Below are 23,456 nucleotides of genomic sequence, written 5' to 3' on the forward strand. Positions count from 1 at the left end.
TGGGTGTACATGCCAGCGTGGAAGATGATGATTGGAACATGTGATGGATTTGTGGGTGTGGGGAGAGATCATGAACTTTATACTGGGTGAACTTACAGGATGTAATTCAGAGTTGAAATTTCCATAGCCGTGCTAAATTGCCTGTGGAATAAATTGGACCTTAAAGGATGTTTTGCCTTGGACAATGATTTATTTCTGCATGGTATTTAGAACCCTAACATTATTCCAACTCTCTACTTTAAAAATATTTCACTAGCTCCCTCCCCCTATCAAGGGGGAAGGGCTGGTGATGGAAGATCTGGTGATGGGGTCTCGGCATTCCCAATGCTGACCGGGACAGTGTAAATATCAGTGAAGAATAAATGAGAAGCTTTTGGTGATAAGAAGCTGAATACGGAACTTCAAAGGCAATGGAATGCTGTTTCCAGTTTAATTGCATCTGGAGGAATGCAGGAGGAGACGCGACAAGACGAAGGAAATCTCGGAAAACTTCTTCAGCAAACTGTGAGTGCATGCTCCCCCTCCTTCCCCCCCAGCTTAGAAGCAAGATTGGGAAAAAAAAAACACCCTTAGAACGGAGGTTTGGGCTCCTTCCAGACGGCAATAAATGAAATGGCTTTACACCCTGCAAATAGCTGGGAGAAAGATTCCCTTTCAAAATGGGAATTTCAAAGGAGGCAGGAAGAAGGAATTTTTCCAGCATCTGTCACTTGCAAGCCACCACAAATGGGGCTGCAACCAGTAAATGAAGCAAATTGGGCAGTAAATTGGGCTTTCCTCCCAGGACTTGGATGGAAGAGATGCTACTTACAAACTCCTTTGCCATCAGCATGGGGAAATGTTATTTTGGATGAAGCTGAAGAAGTCGTTGACAGGCAAGACGTTGCAGCAGACAATTTTGTATACTGTGCTTAGGTCAGACCTTAATTGGCTTAGTTCTAGCTTGTCCAAGCCCAAAATTTCAAGCCCGGTGGCTTAAGGTATTCTATTGTGAGCAGAGGAGTGGAGTACTCTTCTTGTGAAATACCTGTCAGGCGTGCCTCACTCAAAATCCAAGATAGAAAACCCAATTCCATTTAATTAGAGAAAAAGATACTTTTACTGGACTTGAAAACAGTGAAAGTGAAGCAAGATCTGAAGCAAAAAAGCGTGAACTTGTGCATATTAAACATTTACCCAAATCCCTCCCCCCAGTTACCCCAACCCAATGGCCAATCTCCAGCCCCAAAGGTGTCATGTGGAGCGCATCTTCGAGTGGCCTCATTCATTCAGAGACAGTTGGCCTTGACCAAACCCAAACACGAGCCATCAGCATGTGCAGAAGATGGTGAGAACCAACCTCCCTTCTTGTGATATCTCCACCAGCACCTGATTCCCCTCCCAAATACCATGAGACCCCACCCTTCCCGTTACTATGGCAGCCGATAGTGGGCATGCAAAGTAGAGCCTGACATTACCTCTGGACTCACTTGATTGTATTAATGTATAAAGTGTGAATTTCAGGCAGGTGAGCTATATTCCAGAACTGGTCTGGCAAAAGTTTTGTATGCTCTAGTTTGCAGTACAGTGTTACCAGAGAAGAAGCTTTGCAAAATTAGGTTAACAACTCTTAATGCCTTTTTGGCAATGCTGTTACAGTGAGTTATGGAGCTTAGTGTCAGGCCTGTAATTATATTCTTTTTTAGGATCTTTGGCCTGCTTTGTTTTGTGGACTATCAGCGAGACAACTGGTCGGACTTGCTACCCTTCGCCGAAGTGGCGTACAACGATGCGGTCCACAGCAGCAGAGGATTAGCGGGTTTCCAGATTACCAGTGGCATGGAAGTTGTTGTCATGCCTGAGTTGCCTAGAGAACCTCCTTCTTTCATGTCTTTGAGTGAATGGATGGACATGCTAAAGAAAGGATGGGAGAATACGAAGAAGGCTCTAGCAGTTGCGGCAGAAGCCTACCAGAAGCAAGATGATCAACGTCGCTCACTCCTAAACCCCTACCGTGTGGGGGACAATGTTTTTTATCTACCAAATACATAAGATTAGAAATGCTTAGCAAGGAATTGGGTCCAAAATTTCTAGGTCCATTCCCAATAGTGAAGATAGTTAACTCAGTTACAGTTCAACTCAGTCTACACAGAAGTCTAGGGGAAATTGACCCAGAATTTCATTGTAGCTTGTTGAAACCTGTAATTGGGTCTAACAGAAGAGCATCCACCCAAGCTCAATCTCTTCCTTTAGTGATGGAAGGGGAAACACAATCTGAGGTGGAAAAAATAGGGGTTGCTTACAGTACTTAGTGCATTGGAAGGGTTACCCTTGGTCTGAAGCTAATTGGGTGAACAGTGGGAACCTAAAAGTGGAGAAGTTAGTAAAGCAGTTGAATGGGAAGTTTCCCGAGAAGTCAAGGGGTTCCCCTGGGTGGAGAAGAGGTGGTTAATTTTGTTATGTTAACTCTTATGTTATTCTCTTTGCAGGAAACGTTTTTCTTTTGAGGAGAGGCCGCCTGTCAGGCCTGTAGTTATGTTCTTTTTAGGATCTTTGGCCTGCCACACTTTCTTATAATTTTCTATGCTGTTTCAATAGTGTAGTAGTTGGGAGGGGGGAATAGAAAGGAGTAGGATTGTAGAATGGATTGTTGACATTCTTTTGTAGAAGCCAAGGTCATCTTTTGTCTCCGCACATCGACACCTGGCCGGAAGAAGATGGGTGTACATGCCAGCGTGGAAGATGATGATTGGAACATGTGATGGATTTGTGGGTGTGGGGAGAGATCATGAACTTTATACTGGGTGAACTTACAGGATGTAATTCAGAGTTGAAATTTTCCATAGCCGTGCTAAATTGCCTGTGGAATAAATTGGACCTTAAAGGATGTTTTGCCTTGGACAATGATTTATTTCTGCATGGTATTTAGAACCCTAACGCTTAGATCACTTGAGATGAGTACTCTTAGGTCTTTAACTGAGTGAGGGTTGTCTACAAGATCATATCCACCCAGCTTGTATTTGGTGTTCTGATTTTTGTTGCCAATTTATAAGAGAGCATTTGTTGGTTGAGGTTTGGAGTTGCCAATTGTTCGACTATTCTGACATATACCGGTAGTCAAGGTTGCTTTGTAGGACAGAAGTATTGTCAGTGGTGTTAAATTGTTTTATGTCATCAGCGAAGAGGACACAACTGCTTGTAATATGATCACAAAAGTTGTTTATGTAAAGCAGAAAGAGTCTTTGGTCCTAAGATGTGTAGCGTTAATTGATTAATCAGTAGTTGGCAAACCACTTTGATTAAATCAGTCAAAATCCACATTCCTTCCTCTCTTAATCCTTTGGCTTTTAATCTCTTTTGTTTACAAGAAAAGCACGATGGAATCTACACGTAGACATCACATTCCATGCAGCAAAATATTAACTAAGTGGAGAGTCATGTATCTATACCATGAGGTGTCCATGAGGAAAGCATGCATCTGTAAACCAATCAATAATTGCCAAGTGGATTCTCTGTCCAATGACCTTTTGCTATTCTGAGAAGCTTGACAATAAAAGGGAGCCCCGAACAATGCTCTGGGTGGGTGCCCTTCAGGGTGCCTTCCATCGGGTGACCTTCCCAGCACAACCTTACTCCTGTCTGTGTCTTCTTTTCTACATTACCAACATCTAGTGACCCTGACGTGATACCCTCCTACTCATTCTGCCGGACAAGCCCAAGTGCACGTCAGCGAACTTCGCTCCCAATTTTTCGTGAGTATTGGGGGGGGGGGACTGTCAGCTCCGCAGAAGGTTCATGCACAAGAGCTGCAGAAATTACTTAAATGTAATGAAATGTCAGGAGTTAGTCTACGTAAGTTAGAAAACTTAGTAGGTGAAATAGGTTGTCAATGTCCCTGGTATCCTGAGGCAGGAACTTGGGAATTAGGGGACTGGATAAAAATTGGAGTACAATTACATACCGAGCCACGAGCTCCTATTCAACATTTATTGTTATGGAAAAAAATGCAAGGATATAATAGGGAAGATGGGGACTCATAAACTCAAGGCACCCTCCTCATTGCTCTCTTCAATCCCAGATTGCTCCCCCTCTGTATTTTCAACTAGCTTTACTGGCTGCAAATACATTGAGGCCTGTAGAACCTAGTTCCCTTACTGCTCCAATATCAATTGTCTCTACAAAGGAGCCGATTGGAGCAGTTCGAGCAGGATTTCCAGATGAACAGAAAAAAGGAAATCTTACAGGACAAGAACTTGCAGAAGGGCTTCAAGCCTTCCCAGTGGTACAAACAGTGGATCCACAAGACCAGGCACAATATCAGTGGAATCCCTTACCATATCAAGTGTTAAGAGAATTGAGGAAAAGTATCACTGACACGGGATTAAGTTCTACCTATACAGCAGGAATGTTGGAAGGTATTTCTAATGGTTATCAGTTGATCCCACAAGACTGGAAAGAATTGTTTAGAATGCTTCTCACACCTGAACAATAAGTGGTTTGGGACTCAGAATACCAAAGAGAGGCCATACATGCTGGAAACAATTCAGGTGGGCAGTACATACCAGATCAATTATATGGAGTTGGAAATTTTTCTACTGTTCAACAACAAGTTGTAGGTACACCTCCACAAGCCTATTCAGTTATAGGTTGATGTGTTATAAAGGCTTTTCAGAAAGTGCCAATATCAGGAAAACCTAGTAAATCTTTTTCATCCATACATCAGGGTGCAGGAGAGGCTTATCCTGATTTTATTGATAAATTACAAGAAGCCATCCAATGGCAAATTGATAATGAGGAAGCTAGTGGAGAATTAATGAAACAACTAGCTTATGAACATGCTAATGCAGATTGTCTTAAAGCTTTGATATCTATTATAAATAAAAGGGAATATAGTTTAGCAGAAATGTTTAAGGCATGTTCAGACATAGGCACAAATGCATTTCAGATGGATGCCTTAGCAGCTGCATTTAATTGCAAAAAACCTGGACATTTTAAACAGCAATGTCAAGCTCCAGGTGGGAGCACCTATAGAGGCAATGGGCCGGGGGGGGGGGGCAAGGTGCTAAACCAAAAAACAGTTTGTCCTAAGTGCAAAAAAGGATATCACTGAGCAAACCAATGTAGAGGTAGAATCAATGATCAGGGAAACTAGATTTCGGTCTCACGGCAAGCCCCGGCCAAATTGCCGCCTCTACAGTTAATAATTACAAAGGAGCCACAAGCGGCAGTGCAGGAATTGATTTAATTAATCAGGAAGACAAATATATCTCTTCCAGGAGTTGTTATCTTAATGCCATCTCCATTGAAAGGTCCCTTGCCTGCTAATCCGCTGGTAAAAAGGGAATTTTTGTAATCCTGGGGTTTGTAGATTCTGATTATGAAGGAGTCATCATGATACAATTTGAAACAAATATGCCCATGACTTTAAATAAGGAGGATTCTTGGGCGCAGCAAAAATTGGCTACCTGAATTGACTCAAGATCTTGCAGTTTATGGATTGCAAATAGCACCAGAAAAGGTACAAGTTAAAGAACCTTTTCTTTATTTAGGTCATAAGCTATTACAGACTTATTCACACCCACAGATTCCTCAATTAAAAATAGAGGATACATTGTCATATGTTAAATTGCAACAGCTTTTAGGTTCAATTAACTGGTTACGCCCATATGTGGGTCTTCCTACCAGTATACTTAGTCCTTTATTTGGTGCATTAAAACTAAGAGATAATCCTTCTGATTTAATACAATTGACAGCAGCGCAGAAGGAAGTATTTGATCAAATAAACAATGCATTAAAATTAGTCTGGGTGGATAGAGGTCAGGACCTCCCCCAGGCCTGAAAGTGTTGTTCCATGGTATTTGTGCATGTATGTGTGTGTGTGTTGAGATCCTTTAATAATAAAAAATGGAGTTCATTGGCTTATGTACAGCTCCCTGAAATAATTGTAATAACTGCTTTGCATGAAGAAAGAATGAAATGGGATTTTTGTATGTGAAATTAATGATTGCAGTGCAAATGTGAGTATGTTGATGGTAAAAGTTGGTATGAATGTAGTTTGATTCTCTTTCATATAAAGAAACAGTAAGTTGCAAGGGTGTTTAATGGTATGTGTGTGTATGCGTTATCATTTCCAAACCTGAAGGGAGGGTGAGATCTTCTAATAAAAGAAAATGAAGCTTGGTGTCTTGTGAAAAAACAAATAAAGCTTCCTGGAATACTTATGATTGGTTGGCATGAGCAAGCATGAAGGTCTGATTGCAGTATGAATGTGAGTATGTGTCCCCGATACCCCAGGGAGTGATAAGTGAAGGGATCCAGAGACCTGTGATTGCCTGCGTGAATTCCCCCCCCCCCCCTCTTCCTTCTGGTCATTCTTTGGAGGGAAGCAGGAAAGGCGGGGAGAATTAGTGTCTGCTCATTTTTACCATGAGTGTGTGTATGAAATGCCCCCTGTGATACCTGTGAATGCCTCTGGACATCCCCCCCTCCTTCTTTCCCTCCTTCCTTTTGGGTCATTAAAGGCAGCTGAAGTTTTTCTGCTCACTTTAAACATTTTTTTTCCTCTCTCTTCTGGGAAATTTAAAGTAAATGGGTAATCTGCTCCTGCGCCTTTACCTTTCACTGTTGTGATCTTTCATCTGCATATAAAAGTTCTGCAGTTACATTTCTTTGTCTGCTCTGAACACAATTTTGATTTTTTTTCTCCTGGAAATATCTTCATGTTCCAATTGATACTTCATTTGGGCTACTCCGCAAAAAGGAGAGGCCACAAAACATGTTATAAATCATTGTATTAGGACATTTGCTGTTATGGGCCTACCCTCTACTTTAAAAACAGATAATGGTCCAGCATATTGTAGTAAACTTTTTGCTGAATTTTGTGAGAAATGGCAAGTTAAACACATGTTTGGCATTCCCTGTAATTCCACAGGGCAGGCTATTGTCAAACGAGCTACTCACACCCTAAAATCAGCTTTGGAAAAACATAAACAAACAGGGGGAAACCCCATAGGCCTTACTGGGAAACAGGAATGGCTGAACAAAGTTCTGTTCACACTAAATCATCTTAATATAAAAAAATTATCTACTCCAGTGGATAATCACTTTGGCCATAGAACGAGTCATCCTCCGCCACAAGTAATGTATAGATTGTTACCTAATTCTGAATGGCATGGTCCGGTTCCTTTGTTAACATGGGGACAAGGATATGTTGCTGTGCTTGCTCCAACAGGACCTGTGTGGATTCCAGTGCGGTGTGTAAAACCTTGGAAAAATATACCCAACTTCTCCCTCAGCCTGCAGAATCCTCAAACAGATCGAGACCGGGCATCTCGGAAGAAACATAAGCCAACTTGGGGACAAATTAAGGCTTTGTTTCCTCAAGCCAGTCAGCTCTTGCAAGATCAAAATGTGGGAGCCAACACCAGAGAACTTTTTAGTGGCTGCTTTTTCTTGCCTAAATGCGAACTCTCTCACTATTGTAGTGTGTTTACTTTTTACATGTTTTTCCCTTCAACTTTGGCAACGCTATCTCCACAGGAAGGCATTCCAGAACAAGGACTTTGGGACCAAAATCACTTTCTATGGGATGTTCAAAATGTTTCAAAACTAATTAACAGAACTGACTGTTGGATTTGTATGCATGTTCCTACACACACAAAAGGAGGACTCATGGTACATGCAGTGCCTTTTAACAAAACTGGCTGGATACAACATCCTTGGATAGATGGAATACTGGAAAAAGAACATACTAGCTATACAACTTTAGCGATTGGAAGTAGAATTCAGGAGAAGGCAGCATATTGTTGGGAATATACTAATACCACTAGCAATAGGAATACTTTATATGGAGACGACTTCCGGCAGCCGAAGGTGACGGATGCGTGCGTCCGCCTTTTCGCTGCTTCGGTGGGGAGCACAGGGTGCCTTGGAGGGGCGCCCTGCCGAGGGGCGGCTTCCTGGGACCCCCTGGAACGGCCGCGGCTGCAGGGGGGGTGTCTCCAGCTTTGCCCCAGGAGCCGGAGAGCATAGGGAGCGTGCGGAATACCACTGCACGCTTCGCCGAACGCAGCCTGGAAGGAAACAATTAATTTGAACGAAACAGCTGAAGCGCGGTGAGGTGAGGGGTCTCCCCAGGTCTTTTACTGTCTTTACTCTTTTTACTATTCTGCAGTCTTTTTTTGGGACTTTGTTTCAACCTCTGGAGGAGTTCAGATTGGAGGGGGGGAAACTCCACCCCCCTTGGAAAAGCGGCACTTGGAAAATCTCTCCCTTTTATGGGGGAGAGAGAAAGTTTAAAATCTACTTTCACTTCCCTTAAATAATGGGGGATATTTTTTTTCTTGACTACAACTGCGAGAGAAAGGATGGCTGAACTGATTCTTCTCTAAACTATCTATGGGAACTTTGATTTTGTTGTTTCCTGACCACCTGTACTGGCTGAGCCAATATGGCCAACTTCCTCCTTCTTCTTTGTCTTTATGAATGAGACTCCTCCCTTGGAAAACTTTATGGCTTTCAACTAATTTCCACCCCAGAGATCTCCAGGAGCCTCTTTAAATACGTTTTCCCCCTGAATTTGGAATATTTTGACCCACCTATTTGCTTTAGTTTTGTATCAGACAATTTATTCTCCTTTGGACTTGCTTGCCTCGTGATCCCTACCGGCTGTGCTCTCCCACAGACACCATCTCTTTGTATAGAACAATAACTATCTCTGAGCTTCATGATGGGCCCAAAGAAGTTACCGCCTGGTAAGGCCTCATTGGCCCCAACATCTTCCACGTCCAGCCCCATTGCTCATCAGTCACAACTGGGATCTTTTCTACAACCTAAAGCCTCTGAAGAGAGTGCAAAGGATTTGTCTATACATCAGATGCTTCAAGTCATCTTAAAGGGACAGGACGAAATCAAAAAACAACTGCAGGACTTAAATGAACAGCTCAGAGAGACGAAACAGCAAACCACACGGAATGAACAGAGGATAGGTGTACTGGAGGAGGGTGCGGTTGGGATGAGAGACGAGATGAAGACAATCCAAAGGGGGAATGTAGAACTTGGAAATCAGATGTTAAAAATGGAATTTGAAAGGATGTCTTTTTTCCTTAGGTTCCAAAACTTGCCAGAAGTTGAGAATGAAGATCTTAAGGAGATTATGACCACAATACTAGCAGAATATATTAACAGAGATAAACAACAGCTTGGGTGGGATATTGACCTGATCTATAGGGTTAATTCAGCCTATGCAAGAACACACAATGTTCCAAGGGAAGTTCATGTTAAATTTCTTAGAAAAACTACAAGAGATGAGGTTCTAGGAGCTCAAAGGGGAGGACCATTAAAATATAAGGATAAAGAAATAACCATTCTTAAACAGATCCCCCAAAAAGTAAGAGATAATAGAAGGAAATATTCCTTCTTAGCAACAAAATTATACAATAATGGGGTCTGGTTCAGGTGGCTGTTTCCAGAAGGCATGTTGATTTTCTGGGAGGGCAGTAGAATTAGAATCAACATAGTAGTGGGAGCAGAGGCTTTCACTAAAAAACACAGTGCTCTCTTAGATGAAATGGGGGATGTTACACAAGAAATAAAGGAGGGAGGGGCTGAGGCTCTGCCAGTGGACCGGGGGGGGGGGGGGAGGATGCGACAACTAGAAGACTCAGATCACAAAAGTGACTTGAAACATTACTGCAATTGTTGTTACAATGTACCTTTATGGAAGTGATACAAAACGATTGAAACATACTGATGATTTTCTGTTAAACTCAAAACAGCTAATACTTATGTAAATGTTGATATTTTTCTATTTTTGTTTGTAAAAGTTGTGAGACCTGGGGGGGCTTCTCCCCCCCACACGATGTAGCTGTCAAAATGTTCTATAACCCTATAATCCCTTTTCCCTGTAAAACTTTTAAAATCAATAAAAATTTGAACAATTAAAAAAAAAACGAAGAGCTAAAAAAAAAAGAATACTTTATATGTAGGAAAATATCCATATTGTGACAAAACATTTGTGTTAAACAACCCCATAACACGTAATGACTCACATTTGAATCAAACCTTTGTTGAACATCTTACAAATTATACTGAATTTGGCTGTACAAATCAAATAACGGGAGGTTGTCCGATAGCACAGGGGTGTCCTACTATATTACAAAGCATCGAAACAAATGGTTTACACTTATGTAATTTAGTAAGAGCTATGGTTAAACAATTGGTATCAGAAAATAACCATATCACAAATACATTAGATAACATCTGGATGTTATGTGGAAGAAGAGCGTATCAACGTATTCCTGCATGGTGGTCTGGTCGATGTACATTAGGATATATTGCTCCCTCTATTATAATAACAGATCGTCCACCAAAGGGAAGACTGAGAAATCTCAGAGAATCATGTTAATTTGTTGCTGTTGCTGCATTCAATGTGTACCTACATTAATAACAACGTTTCGGCCCAGAATTCGACCTCATAGACGAGACATAATGTATGCGTGCAAATGGTTAAAACAAAATGAATTAAAATAAAAGAAAGGAGGAAATGTAGGGTTAATTGATTAATCAGTAGTTGGCAAACCACTTTGATCAAATCAGTCAAAATCCACATTCCTTCCGCTCTTAATCCTTTGGCTCTTAATCTCTTTTGTTTACAAGAAAAGCACGATGGAATCTACACGTAGACATCACATTCCATGCAGCAAAATATTAACTAAGTGGAGAGTCATGTATCTATACCATGAAGTGTCCATGAGGAAAGCATGTAAACCAATCAATAATTGCCAAGTGGATTCTCTGTCCAATGAGCTTTTGCTATTCTGAGAAGTTTGACAATAAAAGGGAGCCCTGAACAATGCTCTGGGTGGGTGCCCTTCAGGGTGCCTTCCATCAGGTGGCCTTCCCAGCACAACCTTACTCCTGTCTGCGTCTTCTTTTCTACGTTACCAACAAGATGCAGCCTTGGGGGCAGTGGTGGGTTTCTGCCGGTTCGCACCGGATCGGGTGAGCCGGATGGTCAATGAACCCGGAAGTAAGTTCCTGCCCCGCCCCTGTCACTCGCTCCCTCGCCCCGCCCGTCCAGAAGCCGCTCCATTGCTTGCTCCCCCCGCCCGTCTGCACTATCCTAGTCTCGCCCACCACTCACTGATTGGCTACCTCACCAATCGCCTCGCCCGCCTCTAAGAACCCTATCTAAACCCACTTACCTTTTTTCCTGTTTGGCGCTCTATTGCTGCCTGCCGACTCCGAGAAGGTAAGTAAGCTGCAACTAAGCGTGGGGCGGGGGGGAGGGCTGCCATGGCCCTGCACTATAGGCGAGTCCGGTGACCTTTTGCAGCCTTGCAAGGATCCCGATAGTTTGAACATTATTTGGCATTGCCCTACTTTGGAATTGGAATGTAAACTGACCTTTTCCAATCCTGTGGCGACTGTTGTTTTCTCCAAATTTGCTGGCAAATTGAGTGTAGCACTTTTACTGCATCGTCTTTTAAGATTTTGAATAGCTCAGCTGGAACACTGTCACCTTCACTGGCTTTGCTGTTGCTCAGATTTTCTAAGGCCCATTTGACTTCACATTCTAGGATGTCTGACTCGAGGTCAGTGACCTCCCCATCGTGGTTATTGGGGACGTTAAGTTCGTTTTTGAACAGTTCTTCTGTGTAATTTTGCCACCTCTTCTTAATCTCTTCTGCCTCTGTTAGATTCCTGCCATTTGGGTCCTTTATCATGCCCACCTTTGCATGAAACGTTCCCTTCGTATCTCCAATTTTCTTGCAGAGATCTCTGGTCCTCCCTATTCTATTGTTTTCTTCTATTTCTTTGCATTGTTCATTTAAGACTGCATTCTTATCTCTTCTACCTATCTCTGGAATTCTGCATTCCCGTGCCTTTCGCTTCCCTTCTTTCCTCAGCTTTTAATTTTTAATTGTATTTAACTGTGTTCTTATAACCTTTCTTAAATATTGGTCTTAGACTATAAATAAATAATAAAACTGTCTTCCAATTTAGAGCCCTGTAATGCTCTACTCCTTACTTCCCTTCAAACTTGCAATGGACTTGTCAATACAGGCAGGCTCCCATTATTCAGCTAACTATTCTCATGCTAACTATTCTAGCACTGATGAGGTTACCTAGCTTGGGTAATAAAACTTCTGCATAAAAGCAATCGAGTTCAGAGAGCACCAAGGACGCCTAACTATAATCTAATGATGCTATAGCCCACATTTTGGCAGCTTTTCTACCATAACCAGAATCTTGCAAACTGAATGCTTCACCGAAATCAGAGAATCAGGCTGGAAATCTCACCAAACAAAACCAGCAATTGGAGAGGAAGCACAATTATTTTATTTCAAAGCCAAAGATGCAGGGACCTGTGCACTCTGCGTTGTACTCAGGAGTGCAAAGTTCACAGGGTCCTTCTAAAGCAGTGGTTCTCAACCTTCCCAATGCCCCAGACCCTTTAATACAGTTCCTCGTGTTGTGGTCACCCCCAACCATAAAATTGGTGTCTTGGTTCCTAAGAACATTGAAAATATGTGTTTTCCAATGGTCTTAGGCGACAACTGTGAAAGGGTCCTTCGACCCCCAAAAGGGTCCCGACCCACAGGTTGAGAACCACTGTTCTAAAGCAAAGTCTGCAAGACATATGGATGTGAACACCCAGAATTCCCCAGTCGGACATACTGGCTGAGATTCTGGGAGTCGAAGTGCTCAAGTCTTAAAGTCGCTAAGGTTGGAGGCAGCTGTTTTAAAGGGGTTCTTTGTAAGTAAAGAAGGGGGCGGGGCGGGGACACTGCTTTTATTTGGGGTTTTATTCCTGTAAGACGTTCGGAGGCACAGAGTCAGTCCCGGAGCTGAGGCTGCTCCGCCAGACCGGGACAGCGGCGACCCGGCTTCCCGCGGGAGAGACGGGAGCCGTCGAGAGCGTGAGCGGACGGCTCAGTCAGGGCGGTTAAGCTCGCCGGGGCTCGCACCTCTGTCTCGCTTGCCGGGCCTGAGGAGCCGCCGAGGAAGGAGCTGTCCAGGCGGACTGAGGAGGGTGGGGCAGGCGCGCCCACGAGACCGCCGCGTGCGCGCCGCGCTTCCAGGCGTCTCCCGGGGGCGGAGTGTGCGACCGTTGCCATAGCGACGCGGCAGCACGTTGCCGGGGCAACAGGCGGCTTGAGGGCCTGGCGGCGTTGGGGATCCGAGTGCCGAGCTTCGGGTCGTTCAGTGGGCGCGCTCGGCCGGCCTGCGTGCCCTCGAACGCCTCCCCGTCGCCGGCGCACTCCCGAACGCAGCCCCGCAGAAGCTGCCGCCGGGGACTTTCCGGAGATCGCTTCGTCGGTTCGCCTGGTTAGTCCTGGGCTGCCCGCCCGCCGTAAGGGAAGCGCAGCCGGGGGCGCCCGGGAAGGCTCGACCGGCGGTGGGCGAAGCGGCGAGCGGGCGGATTTCTGCCAGGCTTCCTCCTCGCCTGCGCTCCTGGTTTTTAGAGTCTGTAAGCCTGAAGTGCTCACACAGACTGTAAAAACCCTGGAAAAAGGGGCTAGACGAAGGCTTTGGCTCCCGAGGGAAGGGATGGGAGGGGGGGTTAGTAAGCAGGGCAAACTCCGCCCGAAGGAACCTCCGCGCCGCCCTTCCCGTCTGGAGGAAAGCGGGGCAGCAGATTCCACCCGGAGCCTCCCTGAGGCCTGCCCTGTTCCCGCTGCCTGGGTGCCCCGCCTGCAAAGGCCCTTTGGAGCCCTCAGCAGCCGTTAAGGGAAGGCAGCCCGTTCCCTGCAACGGTCCCAATTCAAAGGCGGTGTCGGCGTCTGCTGGGCGGGCTCAGCCTGGAGAGGGGAGCTTCTCTCGCAGAACCAGCCAATTGCCAGACCCAAAGGAAGAAACTGAAAGAGATCCCGACTGCTCCGTTGTTGCTGAAACTGGAGCCAGAGTTTACAAGGAAAAAATAATAATACTTGCAAGATCGAAAGCGATCTAAAGGTTTTTTTTTTTACTCCATTTCCCCTTGAGGGTCTATTTGTCATTGGCAATCCACATGATGCTATGCATTTCAGATACTTTCCCTTCCCAGCTTTTAAAGAAGCTTATTCTTTTTTCAGAGGCTGACAAAGATGCTAGCAGATCGAGCCCGGAAATCTCTGCTTCCTTTGAAGTTACCAGAAGGATTTCAGAGCAAAGTGGTTGCACCACGCAATGCAAAGTTGGTTACAGAAGAAAAGAAGGATGCTCCAGTATGTTCCTTTGGGGATGGATGGACACATGCGGATATTTGAAAATGGGTCATGGGATAAAGGAAAACTTCCTTGGGTTGACCTTCACACCTGTTGACTGTATGGCCTCAATTGTGTTGTTTTCTTGACAACATTAATGCTTTACTACTACCTTCTGCTTAGCTGATTTCTGACTTCCCAGTAGAATAACACTTTATTAAACCTGCACATCACCTGACTCTCAACAACTTTGGGTGACTCACAGCAACCAGCAAAGAAATTACAATAAAATTAGTAAATTATAAAAATTTGATAGCAAGTATGACGACTAGAGGGTTTCCACACTTCCTTGCCAAAGGCCTGGGTAAAGGTTGGCCTAGTCACCAACCTTGAGATTTCTGGATGGTTTCCTATCAGTGTCTGAAAACATTCATTTCCCAGAAAGCAAACTAGAACAATAAACAAAAGTAACTGAGAGCCAGTTTGGTTTAATAAAGTACCATGCCAGAAACAAGGAAGCTGTGAGTTCTAGTTTCACCTTAGGCATGAAAGCTCCTGGATGATTTTGGGCCAGTGCCTCTCTCTGAGCCCAACTCCCTTGAAAGGGTTGTTGTGGGGAGAAAAGGAGGAAGAAGGTGTGTTGGATATGTGTGTCACCTTGAGTTATTTATAAAAATAATAAAGATAGATAGAAAAGTACGTCTAAAAAAATAGCTTAACCAAAAATACAATTCCAAAACAGGTGAAGTCTGAGACTGAACTTGCACTTTTCAGATCCAGCGTCCAATTCATTGAGGAATGTCAGGATAAATGGACCCAAGTAATGAAGTACTGGTGGTCCTTGACTTAAAGATATCAGTTGGGGCTGGAATATCCATTGCTATACGAGGCATCCTTGAACTCCTAGCTGCTGCCATTACCCAAATCCTATGAATCCCATAGTCCTTAAGCAAGGCAATTTCCTGTCAGCTTCTCACACCAAAGTTTCAGTGGGGAAGCAAGCAGGAAGCTGCAAGTCCCAGGTTGCAGGTGCCAGGTGGGGGAAGGAGCAAGGGAGTATTGGTGTGTGTGCAGGAAATCACGGGGAGGTAGAGCAGTGTATGAGCGGAGACATGGGAGGGGCAGGTCAGGAAAGTGGCACCAGTTGGTGGTAGGAAAAGTGCAGTGAGATCTGGGGAGGTTGCATGGAACTTCAAGACCTGGTTGTAACCACTGTTTGTTCAGCACTGTCATAACGTCAGCTTTGCTAAGCAAATAGTGGTAGGTTGAGGACTATTGACCACCAAGGTCTGCAGGATGCTTAGATATATTTAGTGTATCACAGGCTCCTATTACATAGAAATCAAAGTTAATGAAGATCAATGTAATGCAAAACAAAGAATGCAACGTCGCCACAATTATCCATCAGAAATGGCTTTGTTTATCCTAAGGAAAATAGGGAAGCATAGAAGAAAGCTGCAAATTAATGTTATTACAAATGAAAATTCCAATAATTGAAATGGACAATCTGCATTTATGACTTTTTAAAGAATTTCAGTGGGAAATCATTCTTTTGTTTGGACTCTACCACAACAGGTTGTAAGCACATCTCATGGAACAGGAACAGCAGGAAGAGCAAATCTTGATGAAGGTGTTGATGCAATTTTGCTTCTCTTTGCAGCTGACACCCTCGGCTTTTTTGAAAGAGATATCTCTCACAACGGAACAAAGGCTGGCAAGCACCCATGAAGTACACTTGCCTCGCATTATTCAGCTTTTGGACATGAGTGAAACCTCACACCAGAAAGTAAGCATTTTTTCTACTTTAGTGTAGGACCTCTGGGGCTTCTTGCAATACACAGGCATGAAAAGATATTGCACAGGATTTTATTAGCTTAAAAAAGATAACTAAATACTTGTATATTTTTATATTAAAAAAGAGAAGAGATGTCAAAGGTAATATGAATTGTTTGAAAAATCCTAAGGCAAAATTTGATGTGGCATCCAGAAAGTGAGAGTGGGAATGGTGTGATCGGGGCCATGTCTCAAAATAGCATCCTTGGAGTTGTGCCTATTGATGGAACCATCCAAACAAGAACATCCAAATGGGGCTGTTTTTCACTTTACCCCATGCAACCAATTTATTAAAGTGAACTTTCAATTTTAATTGATTTCTGATTAGCAGAATTTAGATGCATCTAAATAAAGTATGCCATGTGTTACGTACTTGGATGTATTCCACCTTATTATGCATATATGAAATGCCTGACATTACTGTAATAGAGAGGCAGTTTGGTCTAGTGATTAAGGTTAGAAACTGGGAGACCGTGAGTTCTAATACCACTTTAGGATCTAGTCCCTAGACTTTGAGCCAATGACTCTCTCTCTGAGCCAAACCAATCTCATAAGGTTATTGTTCTGGGAAAATTAGGAGGAGGAATTTACCCCTTGACCTGTTTATCAAAGTAATGAAGGTGGGATATAAATTAAATAAAATTAAAATTAAACATGTGTAAAATTCATTCTGAGTTAACTGATATTCTGCTTGAAACCTGTGCCCTCCTAGTTTATTAAATGAATTTGTGATGGTAAAACCAGTGGCTATTTGTTATCCTTTATTGGAGTGTCAGGCCCTTTGGTCCTGAGTCTCTTACTTCATAGCTAACTGGAAGAAGACCAGTCCAGGTTGCTCCCACACTGTGGCCTAGGAAACAATAATCTCCCCCTTGGCTTCTGCAGCCAAATCTCAGCCCTAATTCTTTCTACCATAAAATGAAGCCACTCACATCACCCTGGGGATGTTGCACAGTGTGAAAAACTACATATACCAATCACATAAGTCGATACCTGAGGACAGAAATTGGAATCTATCCAACTTCTGGGCTATCTAATAGTCAGCTTTTCCTGGGAGAAAAGCTTTTGGCTGAATGTCTGCCTCTGCCATGGCCCTTCAAAGCACCAGAGATTTGCCAGACCCCCATATGGCCAGAGTTGAGACAGCTTCGATGCTTAGTTTTATTTAACAAACACAGCTGTGAGTAACCTGAGTGGTTGACTGTGACTAAGTTTTAAACTGACCTCAGGGTATTTGACACTGATTTGGTCTATTTAATGGATCTTATTGCCAATGTTATCTGCTCTTTACCTGAAGGCGTAATGGTTATAGATGCAATGTAACTGCACTGTAAGCAATCCCAGTGTTATTTTCATCTGTTGCTCTACATCTTCAGTTCTCCTCTGTTGATCTGGATCGGACTCTGTTTCAACCATTTCCATCAGAAGTGGTTTTTCAAAACTATGCCTCTTGTGAGCTCTACGAAGTACCACTGATCCTGAGGAACAACGACAAGGTAGCCTTCATCAGCAGAATTGGGATATGGTTTGTGGGGGGAGAGGGTCATGGGAGGAAGATAATACAAAGCTAGCATGGGTGACTAATACTTGAAAAGGAAAAAGTTAAGGGAAACTCCAATACAAGCTGGAAGTAAACAAATAGAATGACACTTAACAAGGACAAATGTAAAATCACATTTTGTTAAGAAAAATGAAAGAAAGATCTGCAGATTAGGGGAAATTTGCTCATGGGCAGCACTCAGGAGGAGAACTTTGGTGTACTAGTGTACTAATAAAAGTCCAACATGTTCCAACAGTAGAGGGCAATTACATCTTAAAAAAAAATAATTATTGAATTAAAGAAATAAAATAAAAAAGAATACAAACTAAACACAGAAAGCAAAATTAAAATAAAGAGAAGAAAAAGTGCAAGAAAAAAAACAAAAAATTTTTTTTAAAGAAATATTTAAAGAAGTGGCTTTTGATCATCATAAAAAGTACAAGGAGTAAGTCTTTACCCAAAAAGGTTACTTGCAGGTATCTCTTCTTTCCCTTCACTGGAGATTTTCAAATTAGCTGGATAGGAAATGGTGTACTGAATCCTGAAGTGGACTTAATGACCTTTTAGGTTCCTTCCAGCTCTATGGTTCTATAAAGAGAGACCCATGTCCTCAGAAACAACATGATTTTCTGATTGGCTCGTTGGCTGAGCCGAAAGAAGAAGCAGTGATTGCAAACCTTTTTCTTATGGCACACGCACTATGGTGCACGCACTATTTCCCACTCAATTGCACGCCTACCTGCGCATGCGTGCGCATCCCACCATGCATATGCATGCGACCCCTCCCCAGGCTCCGGAGGCTTTCCTGAAGCCTGGGGAGGGCGAAAACAGCCTCTCCCGGCCCCCTGGTTAGAAATGGAAGTTCCTGAGCATCCTGGTTGGCCAGTTGGGGCTGTTTTTCACCCTCCCTAGCCTCCAAAAGGTTTCCTGAAGCCTGAGGAGGGCGAAAAATCAGCTGGCTGGCCCGCACATGTGCACCCGAGCTGACAGCTGGCGTGCCACCAAATATGGCTCCGCGTGCCATCAGTTCGCCATCACAGTTATAGTTTTAAACAATAAATAAAAAGGACTTCCCCTTTTACCCTGGGCATTTTTTATTGCTCAAGTTGCCTGTTTGCTATGTTTTGACCTATGGGGGGTTTAAATACTTTAATTGTCACCAGCCCCCCCTCCCCCATTTACCAAATAAAAGCCCGATTTAATCTGTTCACTGAATGCCTCCCTTAATTCCTGCATTTCCTGTAGATCCCACGGCTCGTGAAGATTGTTTGTGAGAGTTCACCTTACTTCAGAGTCATCAGCCCCAACGATGTGTGCAACAAAGTCGCACCTGGCATGCCCTCCACATTCCGCATTCTCTTCACTCCTGAGGAAAACAAGGTAATCCTTTTCTGATGGATTGTTCTACAAAGTCATTCTCTATAAATTCCTCTGTTTCCCCAGGCTGACACCAAAATCACTTTCCCCCCCTCTCTGTCATAATGATTACAAAACTGGCAGACCGAATGCATGAATCCTAGCAATACTAAAACACAATCTGTGAAACACACAGCATAAGTATGTGTGTGTGTGTATGTGTGTGTGTATGAGTGTGAGAGAGTGGGGGGAGAGGGAGGGAGAGAAAAATAAGGTGGTGGAAGAAATATTATGATGAGGTAGTGCATATATAAAGGGGGCAAGTCTTGGATCACAATAATACTTCCCTCACCTTGTCCTACTTCCCCCTACCCTTCTGTACACTGCTGCCTTCAAACAAGATGGACCAGAGGAATGCCCTCAATATAGTTTACTTGGATTTCAGTAAGGCATTTGATAAAGTAGATTATAACCTATTACTAGATAAAGTAGAAAAATGTGGGTTAGACAGCATCACCACCAGATGGATGTACCCCAAAGCTCTGTTTTAGGCCCAGTACTCTTCAACATCTTTATCAATGACTTGTATGAGGGGATAAATGTGGAACTCATCAAATTTGCAGATGACACCAAGCTGGCAGGAGTAGCCAACACTCCAGAAGATAGGCTTAAGATACAAAAGGATCTTGACAACCTTGAACATTGGGCACTATCTAACAAAATCAAATTCAATGGTGAAAAAAGTAAGGTTCTACATTTAGGCAAGAAAAACGAAATGCACAGGTACAGTATAGGTTGTACCTTGCTCAATAGTAGTAACTGAGAGGGATCTTGGAGTCCTAGTGGACAACCATTTAAATATGAGCTAGCAGTGTGCAGCAGCTGCCAAAAAAGCCAACACAGTTCTAGGCTGCATAAACAGAGGGTTAGAATCAAGATCCTGTGAAGTGTTAATACCACTTTATAATGCCTTGGTAAGGCTAAACTTGGTCAGTTTTGGTCACCACGATGTAAAAAATATGTGGAGACTCTAAAAAAGGGGCAGAGAAGAGCAACAAGGATGATTAGTGGACTGGAGGCTAAAATATATGAAGAAAGGTTGCAGGAAATCACTTCAACCACTCCTCCTCCAGGTGCAGGAATACCATGACCTTGACTGAAAAGAAGAATGCTATTATGTCTAACTACATTCCCTCTACTAAATCCCTCCTGCTAATTTCCCAAGCACAAGAATCAGCAGGGAAGCTTCCAATGTTAATATGTCTCCCAAAGCTGACAGGGTATCCTTTCCAGAGTACTAATACTGTAACCGACCCCAGTGCAGTCTGGAGTCAAGAATCTTCTTAACTTCATAATGACTTTCACCCTGCACTATCATAAGTTGGGGAGGAGCAGGTAGTATGGGTCTCAAAGTAGATCCTACCGCTGGTTTCAATAAGCTGCTGTGAAACTCCAGATGTATTTTCCCCAGTATTCAAGGGAGGCTAAGTTGGACAGTAACAGGGTTAATCACCTTCACTCATAGAAAAAGGACCGAGGAATTTAGGTCTGAATTTCTTGCTCGGTAACCTCAATCTTAGGTATTTAGTTGACAAGTAATTTTGTCTCCTATTCGAATAGGTGGTTGGAGAGACCTGTGCTTGTCTGCCTCTTTTTTATATTTCTCAGCTGCTTCCGCTTAACCTTTCTTAGTATTCTCCCACCCTTTTTGTAATGAGGCCAACCATTCTGTTAGGGACATGGAAGTGAGTGGTTCTCTAGGCAATTCAAGCATAGGCACAAAATCTATGCCGGTAGTTATTAGAAAAGGAGTCAACCCTGTACTACTATGTACTGCATTATTATAAGCCACTTTTGCGAACAGTAGGAAATCCACCCAGTTTTCTTGTTGATAATTTACATAACATCTAATGTACAGTATTGTTCCACCATTGCATTCAATCGCTCCGCCGATCTGTTAGTAGCGGGATGAAAAGCCGAGCTAAGGCCCTGGGACGATCCAATGGACCTCAGGAACTCCTCCAGAACTTAGCAGTAAATTGGACTCCACAATCTGGTATTACTTGCGTGGAACGCCATGAAGCCTGTAAATGTGCTTCACAAAAAGTCTTGCCAGCTTTTTGGCAGAAGGCAGTCTGTTGCAGGCTGCGAAGTGGGCTTGTTTGGAGAATAAATCAATCACAGTCCAAATCACCGAATTTCCTTCACTTTCCAGGAGTCTGACAATAAAGTCCATTGTAATCTCCTCCCAGGGTTTTGTGGGTTTGGCCACTCGCTGGAGAAACCCAGGGAGCTTCCCTGGTCTGGATTATATGGTGGCATAAATAGCACAGCTTTTAATGTAAAACCTCTATGTCGGTTTTTGATCTTTGGCCACCAGAATTGTCTCCTAATCAAATGTAGGATTTTTAAAAATCCAAAGTGTCCCTCTAGTCAAGAATCATGACTGTTTTAGCACCATTAGTCTTATGCAGCTGGGCACATTAATCTTACTTCCTTTCTAAGTCAGTCCCTCCTTCAAAGTTAAGTCCGTTTGGTTTTCTTTAAACCACGTATTTTGACAGTGCAGCTTTTAATTCTGCTATTAACTTGTCTTCGGTGAGGTTGGAATGGCATTTGGTTTGTGCTCTGGTAATTGTTTGGGCTGCTGGTTGGGCTTCGGAGATCATGGCATGTACTAACTCTTCTTGTCGGCTGTCAAATTGGGGTTTTCTGGACAAAGTGTCAACCAATAGGTCCCCCTCCCCCCAGGAATGTATTTTAGTTTGAAGTTAAAGCGTTTCAAATACTGAGCCCAACAAACTTGTTTGGGAGAAAGTTTTTGAGGAGTCTTCAGAGCCTCGAGGTTTTTATGATTAGTGAGGTATATGGGTGGTGGTGGAAGTGTTCCCCTTACCCCCCTACAATGTATGTTAAATAATTTTAAGATAGGATATATGTCCCAGGAAAGGCATCTCTGAACTTATGGAATGAGCATAAAAAGCATAGATTACTTAGGGCTCAAAACCTCACAGAAGAAGGAACTTCAAAAGGCAAGAGGAAACACATTTTTTTTCTCACCAAGGCTCTTAGACAGAGTGGGAGGCAAGGGGACCTGCCGGAAGAATTGTCAAGGAGGTTGTTTGTGGGGATTGGTAGTTAGAGGCACATATGCTGTTGTTAATCAGGTTGCTGCAGCCTGTCTCTGTTGTGACAAAACAACCCAAAGACAGGATGGAAACTTTCTTTGGAATGTCAGGGTGTGAATTCCAGCCCTGTAATTAACGAGGTATGAAATTGTGGCTTCTCCTTGAAGCATACCTTTAAATAAGCAAAATAAACCCGAGATATATTCTAAGAAACACATTTTATTGTATATAAAGTAAAAACAAAACTTACTAAGTTAAATGATTACATCTTGGCAAAATTCCTGTCTGCCTTGGCAGACGGACAAAAGAAAAGACAAAGTGGAGATGTGAAAAAAATGTGTGACATGCGCAGTGAAGCTTAGATAAGAGACAGTTCATTCTTCCATGTAACTCAGAATGTGAGCGCAGCTGGCAAACCAAATAAACGCAGTGACATGGAAGTCCTTCTACAGGACTCCCAGGTGCTGTGTGGCAAATAGATTTCCCCACAATTTCCCCAGAAATTGGGATTTAGAGATCTCTTGGTTTTGTGTGTACTAAAAGGCATGGTGCCAAGATTTGGGGTGCCTTTGTATAGGGCCTCAGATTCTGGCCTGTCACTGCGTTAATTGGTTTGTCAACTTTTGCTTATATTCTGAGTTATACAGTAGGCTTGTTTCTTATCTGACAATGATTAATGCACATGTCTCATAATACGTCACACATTCTTTTACTTTCCTTCTGATCTTCTGTTCGCCTGCCGAAGGAGGTGGGCAACATAGCTCTTGCCAAAATGTAAGATTTAGATAGTAAGATTTGTATTTTATTTTATTTTATATTAAAGTTGTTTATTAGAACATGCCCCAGGTTTATTTTTGCTTATTTCAAATGTATGCTACGAGGAATTCCAAGATCCAGCACCTCACTAATTTAGAGGGGAACTCCCCCTCCTTCACATGGCCACCATCAGATGAATCAAGAGCCCCACCCAGATGCAAACGATGTGTTAATGAAAGTCTCCATACATCTGGATCTTTAAAAACATGCCAGCACATGCTGGGAGATCAAGATAGAAGAGTTTAGGTCTTTAAAAATTAGCCAGCTGGCATATCCAAATTAGAAACGGAACACCCCAAGGCAGAGACAGGTATTAACAATCTAGTGCTTAAGGAGATAGAACAACGGGCTTAACTTCGAGCAAAAGTAAGAAATTTAGCAGGTAATAAAAAGGTAAAGCCTATTGAATGGGAAGACCTAGGTAATTGGACTTGATTAATTTGATGTAATGTGTTGAAATTCTTAGGTGTGTATCTATACTAATAACGTGTAGAATTGAATGGCGTTTAATTGATTTTGATATGTTTGACCAGCTGGCAAAATAAGTAAGCTTCTCAGTTTGGGCTTGAAGTTGTGGGGAACGGTAGTGTAGTTAGGATTTAAACTGCTCTCTGA

The 23,456-nt window shown here is 43.0% G+C and overlaps 1 protein-coding gene across 1 annotated transcript in view; it reads left to right on the plus strand.

The window, feature by feature from the left end:
- The first annotated feature begins 13,132 nt into the window (after positions 1-13,132).
- Positions 13,133-23,456, plus strand: part of HYDIN (HYDIN axonemal central pair apparatus protein) — a 325,008-nt gene continuing 314,684 nt past the window's right edge. Inside the window, exons 1-5 of the mRNA XM_081963626.1 lie at positions 13,133-13,311; positions 14,058-14,189; positions 15,829-15,954; positions 17,378-17,497; positions 18,787-18,921. Coding sequence (XP_081819752.1) covers positions 14,070-14,189; positions 15,829-15,954; positions 17,378-17,497; positions 18,787-18,921 — 501 coding nt within the window. The 5' untranslated portion in view covers positions 13,133-13,311; positions 14,058-14,069. The remainder of the gene's footprint in view (positions 13,312-14,057; positions 14,190-15,828; positions 15,955-17,377; positions 17,498-18,786; positions 18,922-23,456) is intronic.

The sequence above is a fragment of the Natrix helvetica genome (genome assembly GCF_964273705.1).
Source record: "Natrix helvetica genome assembly, chromosome: 10".
Classification (NCBI taxonomy): Eukaryota; Metazoa; Chordata; class Lepidosauria; order Squamata; family Natricidae; genus Natrix; species Natrix helvetica.